This window comes from Schistocerca cancellata, chromosome 10 (assembly GCF_023864275.1).
Source record: "Schistocerca cancellata isolate TAMUIC-IGC-003103 chromosome 10, iqSchCanc2.1, whole genome shotgun sequence".
Lineage (NCBI taxonomy): Eukaryota > Metazoa > Arthropoda > Insecta > Orthoptera > Acrididae > Schistocerca > Schistocerca cancellata.
In genome coordinates, this window is record NC_064635.1 from 117,745,591 (window position 1) to 117,761,382 (window position 15,792).

General features: G+C 38.9%; 1 protein-coding gene across 1 annotated transcript in view; it reads left to right on the plus strand.

Moving 5' to 3' along the window:
- LOC126106824 (general odorant-binding protein 72-like) overlaps window positions 1-15,792 on the plus strand; it is a 61,718-nt gene that overhangs the window by 32,362 nt on the left and 13,564 nt on the right. Inside the window, exons 3-4 of the mRNA XM_049913219.1 lie at window positions 7,892-7,944; window positions 8,179-8,214. Coding sequence (XP_049769176.1) covers window positions 7,892-7,944; window positions 8,179-8,214 — 89 coding nt within the window. The remainder of the gene's footprint in view (window positions 1-7,891; window positions 7,945-8,178; window positions 8,215-15,792) is intronic.

A 15,792-nucleotide genomic window follows, 5' to 3' on the forward strand; every position in this document is an offset into this window, starting at 1 on the left:
GGCACACTAGACCAAAGACAAAACACCACCATTATATCTGGAGCACTGGACCAAAGGTGGAACATGTAAGAACATTTCTAGTGAGAGTGGACTGCAGAGGGAACACCTCGCACCACACAGCACCAAAAACAGAATGATAGCATGGAGACAGGTGCACCAAACGGCAAAACTGAAAGAGAATTCCCTGGAACACTGCTATTGGCAGCAGACTGCAGACCAAACACCTGGAACTGACCGTGAATGGAGTTGATCATAGCTAAAATACCAGATCCTTTCCACTTGATGAGCAGTCTCAGGTTAACACCTGTGAAGATAATGAGTCGTGCTGTCAAAGTATTATGCGTGAATGACGCTGATATCTGGCAGAATATCTGACACCTCAGAATTACCATATGTATACAGTGCATATCTCAGTTATCAGCAAAAATTGACAAGAGTGAAAGTGTAAAAGGGAAAAAGTGACAGGGTAGGTGTCAACAGATAAATCTCTCATGCGGAAAAATGTTCTTGAACCTCCGACAGCAGTACCTGCAATCCTATCAACCACACATTTCTGTGTCCATAGTGTTTGAAGACTAGGTTGTCATTCTGTGTAGTAATGAGACAGCAGACTAAATGACTGAAGTGTGCAAGTGAATACGTGACATTCAACTGTGGCAGCTGCCCCTTTGGAACTACAGGGTCGATTCACCTGGCACTCAGGGCGAGAACACGTTTCTGTGCTGGACTCAGGTTATCTTGTACTGCAAGAAGATGCACACTTATTTGTAGTTGCACATAAATAGTTGCCACTGTCTAACACAGGAGAACACGATATGGAAAGTGTTCTTGCATATGCCTTGCACACACTCATGTACAGGTACCGGTAGTTTCACTTGAGAACTGGAGCACTTGAAGGCAGTCTTTTCTATGAATGACTATGCAGACTGGCAGATTCAGCAAGCCCTTCACCCTGTACCAACAATACAACTGGCAGAAACAAATAAAATGCCTTCACATGAAACGCCATGTAAAGACTGCTTTCTGCCCACTGAATAAAATATGGGTGCTACTTGGGCAAACAGTGCACGTTGTTGAAGATTACTACTGCAACCAGAACTTAGCAGCCTGGTTATTGCAGCCTAACAATTTGGTTATTATAAAACACTGTCTGCTCAAATTATGTGAACTGGATTGCAACTGTAATAAATTTCTGACAAAAATGTCTAAATACTTAAACTGTGTCATTGAAGGAGCCATTTAGATTTAAATAAGATACCAGATGATCAGGTCTGACTTTGGCTGCAATATGAATAAGGCATGAAACCCATTCTTTGTTTCATTAAGAAGACGATCCAAACACCTCATGACCATCACAACTGAGGACATATGGAGTCCCAGGGAACACATTCATTTCATTCATTTATTCATCCATTCATCATGCTCTGTAGGTCCCCTCTAGAAGGAATCTTCACAGATGTCAAACAAGTGAGAAAGGAGTTGGAAGTGCCAGGTGGCCAAATAAACATTATTCATATAGAGGTCGAAAATTTTTATTTACTTAGGTCATGTCTAGAGTGATTAACACAAAAACCTCCAAAAATTTACAATAAAACATGGGTGTTGAAAAATCAAACACAAGTACTGAAAGAGGTGCTTTACAATAAACTGATAAGACATTCAGCAAAAAATTAGCTCTGACCACCAGTACTGGAGGTGCCAGCCCACACAATTTCCATCTACGTTCATGCAGCCACTGGTCATACTACAACATCCAAATTTACATGAAAACCAGGACAATTTTTCTGGTGATTCTTAAGCCTCAATTACTAACAAAATATGAACAGCCAGAAACACCAGCAATAAAGAATTCAACAGAGTGATAATTACACCAACAAAAAGAAACAATTGAATTTAAAACAGAGTATAAAAAGAATAAAATAGTAATCTACAGTTTAAATAGGGGCAACTAATTCCTTGTAAAGATCCAAGAATTTTGTAAACATTGTAAAGAAAATTACATTAAATTCAGAATAATTCACTAGCGCAGATCCTTAGAACTAACAATTTTAAAAACAGTAACAATCTTAAAGCCATGAGTGGGGACTTGACAATGTTAGTTACAAGAATTGAGAATATAAAGTTGAATAAATTGAAAGGAGTCTTGAAGCACGAAAATAAATAATTTAACTCATAAAACTTTAAGCAACAAAGAAGCTGACTTGCTGATACAAGAAGGCAAACAAATTTGTGCAGCCACAAGCATGTTTCCCAGAACACACAAAAATGCACACTTCCTCTCATAGTACAGTACTGAAACAGTGTCTTCAGCCAGTGCTTGACCATAGTTGACTCTTATGAACCAAGCCACTCCAGTGCAAGGCTGAAAAACTGACTGAATCCAACCTGAATGCAAGCACCTTCAAGCTTCCTCCAAGACAACAGGCTGCGCCCTCTCTGGGGACACTCCCAGACTTGTTGCTGGGTAACCAGCGTAAATAACTTCCAGAGAAAGGTTATCGATATGAGCCTGTACAGCTCAGTACACATTAACACAACACAAAAAAGTCATAGAAACTTTATCTATGTATGTGTCAACCAAAAACTACCACTATGTTGCTTAATGCAGTTCATACTTTTCCATCTAAATTTCATCCATTACATTGCTAAGAAAGCTGCTATTTTGAAAAAAAGCTCCTGCCCCCTCAGTTACACTACAGCTTCTGTTTAGCTGCTATCAGTAGCACTTTTTATTGCTCTCGAAAACCACACATTGCATGTTGTACCACCATACAGTGAGACCTTCAGAGGTGGTGGCCCACATTTCAGTACATACCGGTACCTCTAATACACAGTAACACATCCTCTTGCATTGATGCATGTCTGTATTCATTGTGGCATACTATCCACAAGCTCATCAAGGCACTGTCGATCCAGATTGTCCCAGTCCTCAATGGTGATTCGGTGTAGATCCCTCAGAGTGGTTGGTGGATCACGTCATCTATAAACAGTCTTTTTCAATACACCCCAGGAATTTTCAATAGGGTTCATGTCTGGAGAACATGCTGGCCACTCTGGTCGACTAATGCAGTTACCCTGAAGGAAGTCATTCACAAGATGTGCACGATGGGGGCACAAATTGTCATCCATGAAGATGAATGCCTTACCAATATGCTGCTGATATGGTTGCACTATCGATCGGAGGACGGCATTCACACATTGTACAGCCATTACAGCACCTCTCATGACCACAGCGGCATACGTCAGCTCCACATAATGCCACCCCAAAACAGCAGAGAACCTCCACCTTGCTGCACTCGCTGAACAGTGTGTCTAAGGCATTCAGCCTGAAGAGTTGCCTCCAAACATATTTCCGATGATTGTCTGGTTGAAGTCATATGGGACACTCATCAGTGAAGAGAATGTGATGCCAGTGGTGAGTGGTACATTCAGCATGTTGTTGGACCCATCTTTACTGTGCTGCATAGTGTTGTGGTTGCAAAGATGGACCTCACCATGGATTTCAGGAGTGAAGTTGCGCATCGTGCAGGCTATTGCACACAGTTTGAGTTGTAACACGATGTCCTGTGGCTGCACGAAAAACATTATTCATCACGGTGGCATTGCTGTCAGGGTTCCCCCCGAGCCATTATCCATAGGTAGCAGTCATCCAATGCAGTAGTAGAGTAGCCCTTGGGCAGCCTGAGCAAGACATGTCATCTACAGTTCCTGTCTCTCTGTATCTCTTTCATGTCTGAATAACATCACTTTGGTTCACTCTGAGACGCCTGGACACTTCCCTTGTTAAGAGCCCTTCCTGGCAGAAAGTAACAATGTGGACACAATTGAACTGCGGCATTGACCATCTGGGCATGGTTGAACTACGGACAACACGAGCCATGTACCTCCTTCCTGGTGGAATGACTGCAACTGACTGACTGTCGGACCCCCTCCATTCCATCTAATAGGTGCTGCTCATGCATGGTTGTTTACATCTTTGGGTGGATATTGTGACATCTCTGAACAGTCAGGGAGACTGTGTCTGTGATACAGTATCCACAGTCAATGTATTTCTTCAGGAGTTCTGGGAACCGGGGTGATGCAAAACTTTTTTTGATGCGTGTATTTACATGCAACTGTAAATTCTAAGCCTTTTTACAGTGCATTACTAATTGTCATCCAACCTTACAACAAACACTGCTACTTTCCATGTTGCTAACTGCACTTTTGAAGACCCTGAATCTACCTATTCAGACAATTTGTGAAAAGAGTGGTCACTGAGGTATATTTTTAATTTGCCTTTCCAATTGGTAGAGATACTCAATTTATTGCTTTATGTTAAATGTGAGTTTGTTGAATACTTTGCAACCAAAGTACATAGCTGAGGGAAGAGAGAGACACAGTCTACGAACCATAAGGGAATCAGCACACCTGACAATGGCAATGCAGTTGTTTGCAAAAGTATTGTGTTCATTGGACTCTGAAATACATCTGTAAACCTACAAATTATCTTGTGAAAGTAGAATTCTTGTTGGTTGTACATCTCTCCAATGTTATTTCCAATTTCTGTTCTTTTTTCACATTCCCTGTGTCTACCATGAGTGCTGCCAACACACTCATAGAGAGACTGATTAAGCTCCAAAACAAAGCTGTGAGGTGTACTGCAAAAATATATCCGATGAAATCTTGCAGAGGAAAATTTAGGGGCCTCAAAATATTAACATTTTCAGCACTATCTAGGTATCTAGACATGTATCAGTGGGCATTAATATGGAGTGTATCCAGCTTTTGCCTTTATGATTGTTTTTTCTCTGTTGGAGACACTTTCAGTGAGGTGTATGAATGCCTCTAGAGGAATGAAAGCTCATTCTTCGTCAAGAGCCAAAACCAGAAAAGATAGTAATGTCGGACGCTATGGTCTGGAGCAATGTAGATGTAATGATTCATCCCAAAGGTGTTACACTGGTCTCATCAGAACTCTGGGCAGGCCAGTCCATTTCAGGAACATTATTGTCCACAAACCATTGCCCCATAGAAGCTAATTTATGATAGGGTTCACTGCCCTGCTGCTACAAACAATCAACGTCTCCAGACTGCTCCTTTGCTGTACGCAGTACACATTACTGTAACACTTGTTTGTATCCTTCCACATTTGGCATTTGCTTAAGCACAGTTAGGGGACCGTGAAAGACATCCCCGTACTGTAACACCACCTCCTCCATACTTCAATGTTGGCACTGCACATGATGGCAGTGGAGATTCTCCAGGAATTTGCCAAACCCAAACCCTTCCATTGGACTGCTACAGGGTACGGCACAAATCACTCATTTCCAGTAATCCACTCTCCATTGGCATTATTCTTCACACCACCTCAAGTGTCGCTTGACTACAGAAATGTCTGGCTTATGAGTTGCTCCACCGTTCTAACCTAATCGTTTTAACTCCCTGCTATAACCTCCTCCACCATTACTTATTACTGGATTTTACAAAAATAACATATGATGTTACCTTAAACCCCATTAAAACATGATTTAGTTTGGGTTTGTGTTCTCAAGTGTTAATCCAACTGAATAATATAATAGAGGAACTTACTGAACTTCACTTTTGTTGTCCATTGTAGGCTCTTTGTCATTTTGGCTTCATTGTCAAGATATGATTCTGATTTTGCTTGATTGTTAAGATCCAATTAGGTTCTGCTAGAGTCATTTACATTAAAACGCTAATGAAAAATCAGAGTTCTTCATACAATTTTTATTCAGTCTTATCATCACAACTTCAATTTACACAGCTTTTAACCAACTAATATGTCTTATTTCTCTCTCCAAGAATGGACAGACTCACATACCCAGTACAGACAACAACTAACTCAACCAGACAATCATTACTTACTCACACCAAAACATGTTAACTCAACAGCAATGCACAGCACAGAAATCTTAAAAAGTATTGATTTTTTACATCCAGAGAAATTTAAATATGATTAACTGCTTATGTTAAAAATATTTTTATGTTATCTTTCAAAACAATTGCAGAAACATTAAATTAGTCATAATAATTTTAAGTGGCAATGCCTAAATTTTGAAATAAGTATTTTTTTAAAAAAATATTATGTTTTGTGTAAGATAATAAATCTTTTATTACTTTCATGTTTTATAATGTTTTTTGTTCATATACATATAACAACATTTTAGGTACGACACCAAAACTCACTACTTTACTTTCATCAGCACCTTATCTCCTACCTTCCAAACACCACAAAAGATCTCCTGTGAAACTTGAATGGAGTAGGTTATTGCAGTGGTTAGCCCACTGGACTCGCATTCAGGAGGACGACAGCTCAAACCTGCATCCTGCCATCCTGATTTAGGTTTTCCATGATTCCTCTAAATTTCTTAAGGCAAATTGCCAGGATGGTTCCTGTGAAAGGGCATGGCTACTTTCCTTCTCCACTCTTCCCTAATCCTAGCATGTACTCCATCGCAAATGGCCTCTTTGTTGATGGGATGTAAAACACTAATCTCCTCCTTTTCCTCCTCCTCCATGAAATTTGTAGGATTAGCACTCTTGTAAGAAAGGATATTGAAGAGGGTGTCTTAGCCAAAGCCTGAGGGATGTTTCAAGAATGGATTTTCAATCTGCAGTGAAGTGTGTAATGATATTAAACTTCCTAGTGGATTAAAATTGTTTGCCAGACCGGAAGTCAAACCCAAGAACTTCACGTTTTATCAGCAAGTACTCTACCAACAGAGCTGCTACAGCATAACTCATGACCCATCCTCTCTGCTTTACTTCTGCCAGCACATAATCCCCTACTTTCCAAACTTCACAGAAGTTCATCTGTGAAACTCACAGGAGTAGCTCTGCTGGAAGAAAGGGTATTCCAGAGACATGGCTTAGCCACAGCTTAGGGTTGCTCTCCCTGTTTTAAACTCTCATGATATCATGTAAAATGATATAATGACAAATAATCAACAGAAAACAAGAGGTACACCTACAATGTATCTGAGTATCTGGAGTTTGCTAGTGCAAATCCATTTTAAAATTATTGGAAATAATCTTCCATAATATAGTGAATAATAACTCTTACTCATCACCAACAATCAATCTTCTCACATAACTGTTAAATCGTAGTTCATCAACAGTAAAACTAAAACAGTTGCAGCCTTTTTGTTTAAAGATGCCATGTTTCTACTTGTTTTATGATATATAAAATAATGTGTTTGAAATCGTAATAGAGTGTTCCAAGTTGCTTTGAGAAACAAAATAATTGGTCCTCTCTAACTGTAGTTAGTTATTAATGTAATTCACAGAAATCCTTCATCACCTCTGTTGTAATATAGTTAATTAGCTACACATCCATGGATGTTTGTACGACACAAAGCATGTGTAGGTAATTGAGTGACTCATATTTTCACATATTATTTGATGAACAGGCCTATCCCAGAATTCCAGCCCATAAATACTGACACTTTTCATACATTCCCATACACTGAAACCAATAACATTTGTAAAATATCAATACGAATTTTGAAGTGAAAATTACTTACCCTGCATAATGCAGCAATTACAGATCAGTTAACTTGTCTTAATTTGTCTGGTAGTGAATCATAAGGGCTGCCAGATATATAACTACATTTCTATATCTTTCTCTCTGTGATAGCCCAGCACCATGCTGAAGAAAAATAAAGGAAAAGAGGAGGAGAAGCATGCCTTAAATTTGATTTATTCAGTTTTCTTTTTTTGCAATAAATAGATCACTGTGCTTTTCTGGCTGGTTTATCACTCATTAATCAACAAGAAGTGCCTTCTGACAGCAGTTATGTATCTACAAAATGATAGACCCTTATGTACAAAATTCTAGTAACTACACTAAATACTAAATGAGTTATGCCATGTGCTTCCTGTATTTCAGAACTTGTGGAAGGAATCCAGGAAGGGAAGTTTCCTGATGACCAAAACCTAAAAGTGAGTTCCCATTTCTTCTATTTTTGTTGATCTGTCTAAATATTTTACTTAAAATACTTTACACATTACAACAACCAAACAGCTGATTGAGATAATCACAGTCATAAGTTTAATTTGTCGTAAGAGATGATAGCATCAGTCTGTTTCTTTTTGTATGCTCATAAGCTACATAATTAAATTTTCATTATAATGTGGACACATGTAAGTAACATCCCATTTTCTTTTTTATTTCAGTGTTACATGAAATGCTGCATGGGTGCAATGCAGGTGGTAAGTGTATTTGTGTATTTAGTTTCTTCATTTTTATCTTCCCAGTGGCATTTACTTTATTTTAACTGTAAATATAAAAATCAGGTAATGCAGCTAACATACTTCACTAAGAGACAACATACTGAAGCTCATAAAACAATGAGTTCATCACACACTCACACACTACTAACATGCTATGCCGCCACATGTATTGATCAGTATTGTGATTTTATGTGGGATGGGCTTGACAACATACCAAATGTAGGAGTCAACACTCCTGTCACAACGTCTTGTACAAATTAACTGGATGCTATAGCCATTGTAACTGACATTTGATACACTGTTCCTGATGGTCCCTCAGATTTTCAAATGGGCTAAGTTTTTGAATTTTGTGGGCCAACCCAGTTGTGTGAATATTCCTGACCATTCCTTGAATAATTATGTGAGTTTCAAGCCAGTGGTAGAGGGAAGTATCATCTGAAAAGATAGAGTATATTAATGTCACAACAGTTATTGAGATGAATGGCAAACAACCAAACTGCTTGTCAGGTATGTGATGTCACAAGATTTAAGCATTCTGTCTCAGTTGTGTCTTCCCCCAGAGAATGTAAAGCTTGCAAATACGTCTTTTTGAAACTTGAGATTGTTGTCCAGTGTGAGCGGCGGGTCACTGGCAAAAGGAGTCTAATGTTAGTATTGGTATTATTAATTTATTCATCCATGGCTCATTTTACAATGATATAGAATCTGTCAGCTTATGAAAAGTAAAACATCTATCATATATACAGACATACAAGTATAGACACACGAGCCATGTGTGCTAAGACTTTCCCGACATAGTAACTGTTCCATTGGTTCATGAGTGTTACATCGGATACTGTAGTGGAAGCTGTGCGATATTTCGATGAGACAGCTGCTTGTCATCTTCAGGTGCTTACAGTAAGCAACTGGATATGACAAGCAGCTGTGTCATCGAAATATTGAGCAGCTTCAACAACATTATCCAACGCAACACCCGTGAAACAATGAAGCATCCAGACGTGTTTAATGAGGATAGGACAGAAGAGGTGGCTGGCAGTGGTCTTGTTGAAGGAACCATTACATCATTTTCCTGAAGTAATTTAGGAAAGCCATGGAAATGATAAATCAGAATGGTCAGACAGAGCATAAGACTCCATTGTCCCACGTCTGAGGTGAGTGTCTTAAAAAATGCACCAACTCATTCAGTTATACCTAATGTATAATTCATTTACATTTATACATACTTGGAACAAATTAGCTTAATAACATGAAAATTCTTTATACACTGTTGATTTAATCTCTTCACACTTATTGCTCGCAGTCAGTGTTTTATCCAGTCTGACAATGTATTGCTTAGTGACCACCTGATGCTGCTTTCTGTTCTGTCTACTCATAATTCTCAGTATACATATCTCTACAGCTCAGTGGTAGGCCATCAGTTTTTGAGTGATTATGGCATGTCTCAGTGCCATACAATGAATTTTGTATTACATACTGATTATAAACTTTGTGTCTCAAGTACACTGAAAGCATGGTATAGAAAACTCTACGTGGTTTACAGCACCACTCCAGATCATACTTGCTGTTCTGATCATTTCTTTTGTTGACCATCGAGCCACTGTATTGATGTGCCCTAAAAACAGAGACCAGTTCTCATCAACTGGTTCTATGAGTTGATTGTAGCTCTATCCAGTTTTCTTTTCACTACTGATTACACTGGGGAACAGCCATTTTGTTGTCCTAGATCTGTGACTTGTTCTTAACTAATTTTTGGTCTCTAATTCAAAACTGTTAGTAGTTTTTCTCTATCATGTCAAGTGTTTAAACTACAGGATACTCTCTCTTGACCCTAAAAGTAATTAAAACTTGGCGTAAAAAGGAAAATAAAGTGGGTACTAACCAAATGTAGTAGAATATTAGAATATTTTATTCATTCAAAGGTTATTATAATATTCAAACTTACATTGTGTTTATAAAAATAATAAAAACAAAGATATTAGGGTATAAATTTTCACTTATAACTTTTCCTACAATGTTCCATCTGGGGACATTCTCGCTTGATGCTCCAACAGTAGTCAGCCATCATTCCGACATCCCATCTACCTTGATACCTTGCTTCCATGACCTTCAAATCGTGGTGGAATCGCTCACCCTGTTTATCACTAACAAGACCAAGATTTTCTGGAAAGTTAGCAAGATGGCTATGTAAGAAATGCAGCTTGATACTCATGTTACAACCAAGCTTTTTAAAGCTCCCTAAGAGTTTTTGAACAATTTCGACGTAATTCTGGGCTCACGTATTTCCTAGAAGGTCCTTGACAATACTTTTGAATGCCAACCAAGCATTCTTTTCAAGTTTGGTCATTGTTTCTATGAAACGTTCATCTTTAATAAGTTTCTGAATCTGTGGCCCACCAAAGACACCAGCCTTCATCTTCTCATATGACAAGCTAGGAAATGCCGAAATGATATACTTAAAACAGTCCCCTTCAGTTGACAGAGCTCTTAACAAATTGCTTCATGAGACCTAGTTTTATAAGCAAAGGCAGAAATGATTTTTCTGTCGATAAGTGGATGATTTACAATGTCTGGATCACCAGGTTTCAGGTCAGATCTTGGCAGCCACTTTGACTGCACCCAATGCTTCTCACAAACTCTGCTGTCTCACATACACAGAAAATACGGATACTTGGTATATCTATGTTGCTGGCCAAGAAGGAAAGAAGCCATTTTAAGGTCAACACAGATGATCCATTGGTGCAAGTTCTATTGCAACACATCAGTGACCTTCTTTATGCCTTCGTATTTTTCATGCAAGAAAACTGAATGGCCTATTGGGACTGAACCATATAAATCTCCATTGTGAAGGAGAACACACTTCAAGCTACGTTTTGAGCTATCTATAAACAATCGCCATTTGGTTGCATTATAGTCTGAACTTCCCAATTCCTCTATTAAAACAGGTATGTTGTGGCAGTACACAAATGCATCAACACTCTGAAAGAATGGCAGAAATGCACTTTCTCTCGATCAGAAGTAGGTGATTTTAGCTCCTTTTTCTAACAAGTTTTTTTCGTGCAGTCTTGACGTTAGAAGTTCTGATGCTTTTTTGGATAGTCCCAAATCCCATACCAATAACATGCTGATTAAATCCTTTACAAACAGAATCATCATCACCTTTAAAATCTTTGTCGGTGCAGTCACTTCGATCTTCGCCTGACGCATCTTATTGTATTTCCAAAGAGGGTAATTCTTGAAACACTGGCACTGGAATTTCAGCAGAATGTGGCACAGGGTGTATAGCTGACTTTAAACTAGGGTAATTTATGTTATATCCTGACGCTCTTACTACACAAAAGTAACAATCACTGGAGTGGTCTTTGGGTTCTCGCCAAATCATTGGTATACCAAACAGAAGTTTATCGCATGTTCCTTTTGTCCACATTCACAAACTCTCCACACACTACTTGAAGACTTTGTGAAGGGCCCATGATTTATTTTGGTCACCAATTTTTACTTTAAAATAAGCAAAACAGGCTTCCCTGACAAAATTACTGATGTTTGTCTGTTGACAGGGAATGATAAAACTGCCACATATATAACAAAACGAATCAAGGCCGTTTAAGCACTTACGACATGAACTACCAGTGGCAGACATAAAGAAACTTTTTTGTCTATACGGGGTGTTACAAAAAGGTACAGCCAAACTTTCAGGAAACATTCCTCACACACAAAGGAAGAAAATATGTTATGTGGACATGTGTCCGGAAACACTTACTTTCCATGTTAGAGTTCATTTTATTACTTCTCTTCTAATCACATTAATCATGGAATGGAAACACACAGCAACAGAACGTACCAGCGTGACTTCAAACACTTTGTTACAGGAAATGTTCAAAATGTTAGCGAGGATACATGCATCCACCCTCCGTCGCATGGAATCCCTGATGCGCTGATGCAGCCCTGGAGAATGGCGTACTGTATCACAGCTGTCCACAATACGAGCACGAAGAGTCTCTCCATTTGGTACCGGGGTTGCATAGACAAGAGCTTTCAAATGCCCCCATAAATGAAAGTCAAGAGGGTTGAGGTCAGGAGAGTGTGGAGGCCATGGAATTGGTCCGCCTCTACCAATCCATCGGTCACCGAATCTGTTGTTGAGAAGCGTACAAACACTTCAACTGATATGTGCAGGAGCTCCATCGTGCATGAGCCACATGTTGTGTTGTACTTGTAAAGGCACATGTTCTAGCAGCACAGGTAGAGTATCCCATATGAAATCATGGCGGTGAATTGAGGAAGTACAGTACATACTGACGAAACTAAAATGAGTTCTAACATGGAAAGTAAGCGTTTCCGGACACATGTCCACATAACATCTTTTCTTTATTTGTGTGTGAGGAATGTTTCCTGAAAGTTTGGCCATACCTTTTTGTAACACCCTGTATATGAATAAGAAGTAAATACTGCTAATCTTGTGTAAGTACAAATTCTTGCACTACGTGTTGGAAACTGGCTTCACTATATCAGAGTGACAAGTACACCTGTTTACTACAGCGTCTCATACATAACTGACCACTTTAGTCTAGGCAATATGAATCTAAACCTGTTGCGTCGCATCCGTATCCCCTCCAGTCGTCACTGGTTTAAGGTTTACCGACAGAGTGCAGCACTGCTTTCTGTAACAAACTAGTTATCTGTCACAAGCATAATCACATGCACAACAACTGCAGAAACAAAACTTGATGTGATAGGAAAAAACTAATTACAGTTTTGGAATCAGCATGTCCATTTACCTCTAAAACAGCCTAAGAATAGAAGTCAACAGAAATTAAGTTACAAATTGTCCCCCAGTGTTATAGGTTTTTAGTGTTAGAACTTATTTTCAGTCTACTTTTAAACTTACACTATTATTTGTTGATTTTATGTGCACTGAAGGCAAACGCCACAATGCCACAAGCAAAATGAAGATGGTTGAAACAAATTCTCTGGTACCACACGCCGCAGAATTTGAATCCTCGCCAGACGTCATGGACGTCGAAGACCCCTAGAGGTCTCTGAACCATCATGCCGTAAGCTGTGGTGGTGCATGCCTCCTGGCCAGCATTTAGTGTGAGGATGCCATATGGTTTCAGCAGCCAATAGCGGCACCCCCAATTGAGTATTTAAGCGCCTGCCTCTCACTCAGCCAGCCAGTCTAACCTTGCGTACATCTGTGGACACATCGCCTCACCTTAGAGAGCTTATTTACTTTCTTGTTTTGTGTACGAGTGGGCATGGTTGTCAGTTTTTCTTGACTCCATTGTTTTGATCTTGTTATTGTTCGTTCTGTCCTTTGTTGGTCATGTCCGTCCTCTCCCGTTGTGCTGTTGTTCATGGGCCGCCGCACTGGCCGTCACTTCAACCCCGCGACCGTTCCAGTCACCGTTACAACAAATTCCTTCTTCTTTTTCCCAGTGTAGGAATCTAAAGTCCTTCTCTAAGGCTGCTGATAAAAGTTCTGATGTTGTGGAATATTTTTGCCTGATTCTGCTACAGATTCTGAATTTCCTACTATCCTAATGACATGTAATGGAGGCTGCAGCACTGATATATGGAATGACACAGAAATTGTGCATGGGTGTGTATAGCGTATAACTTTCTTGTTTGGAAATGCATATATTTACTCCTGTCTACAATATGAGGTATATGGTTGGGGAATGTAGAAACACTATATGGGAAAAGTTATGTCTTTCAAATGACTGCCCTTCACAGTCTCACAAAGAGCAGCTTGTCATAGTACATTGTTCATTATTTCACAAAGAAGACAGATACTTTGCAGTTTTCCAGTGCTAATATACAGTGTGATTCAGAAGTCACTGTACACACTTCATGGGTGTAATGTATGCATCAAAATAAGAGTAACATGTTAAATAAAGCTTTGTCTGAAATTGCTTTATTTCAGAGGTATGCAACAGAGTGCACCAGCTGCACTTTGTATGGGAACAATTTCAACTCCATTATTAAAATTCTTTGCAGTGACCTTTGATCCATTCCAAGCTGAGTACCATGTCTCTAGTTTGATGTTTGGGGTTGTCATTAATTCTGTACCACACTCCAACATTTTTTGGAGTCTGAACTGAATGTCATCTGCCCATTCATGGGTGATCACAAACTGAATAATGATGCTAAAAGCAAGCTACAAAATGGAGAATTGTAGTCTGACGAGGATGGTTGCACACATTGAAGTGCCAACATTGTGTTCTCTATGGATGATAGATCTTTGATTTTGAAAATAACGTTCTATCAGTTTCATGCACTGTTCATGACTTAATCTCTCCATGGTACATGTCCCAAATGTACTTCACAATCCTGAAAACAAAAAAATAAATTAGCAAATTACAAAAAAAATTTTAAGGCATTGCAACCCATGCATGACATTGTGCCACCCTCTATATAGCTAGTGGTACACAACCATAGTTTGAAACATCTCCTTCTTTCTCAGAGATAGATAGCCCTTGTTTTTGATACCAGATCAATAGTTTTTCCAGAGTATATGAATCCCAGTCAGAGTGTAATTCATTTTCATTGCTACAGGTATGTGAGTCAAAACAAAAATTACAGCTTTTTCCATGAGTAGTTACATTATCTTATTCTGCAGGCATTCTGTAAATAATTTTGCTATTTCTTTTGCATTACTTTTCCCCCAGGTTCAATCATTCCTATTCAGATTCTGCCATCTTCATTAACCATATCTCTATTCATACTACATTATCTTTTCTTCTTCTTATTCTTATTCTTCGGTTTGCAGCCCTGGCTGAGTCTGGTTGGAACATAGAGACCTCCCCCACCCACCACTTCCATCTTTCCCTGCCCTGACACACTTCTCTCTTTACTCTGCCCCAGTCTTCTCCCCACTTCTTGACACATTCCTTCACTCCACTGATTCATCTGTCTTTCTGTCTTCTGCTGGGATTCTTGCCTACTATTTTCATTCAGTGGACCTGTCTCAGTATGTGGGCAACTCCCATTCTTATAACATGCCCATACTGTGTTAACCTTGCCTTTTGCATGGTATCTCACATGGGATTCTCTTTCAGTATTTCTCTCATCATCTCTTTCCTTACTCTATCCATTCCAAGTCCTACCTTTTTTATATAAAGAATTTATTTATTTATAAGGTTCCATGGAACCACTTGAGGCAAACTTACTTGAGAATGGTATGAGTCACTGCATAGTCTACAGAGTGCTGATTAGAAAATTTATAAACAAAGAGTTAAAGAATTAACAAAACACAATAAAAAAGAAAGCAATCATATGAATCACACAGTACAGAGAAAGGTTCCCAACTACTCACCTCTACAGAATACAAGGAAAGTCCACAATGAATTTTTTTTTTTTTTAGTTCTGCTAGAAGCCTATTGAAAATAAAACTTGCTGGATAGTGCAAATCTTTCTATACAACACATTAAAAAATGATACTGTAGGCTTGGTTGGATATACAAATGGAATGCAAACAGTATACAAAGTGCAAAATAAAATAATCAGTATTAAAAATACTTATGTGATTGAAAAATGGAAAATACTTTTGTTTATGGA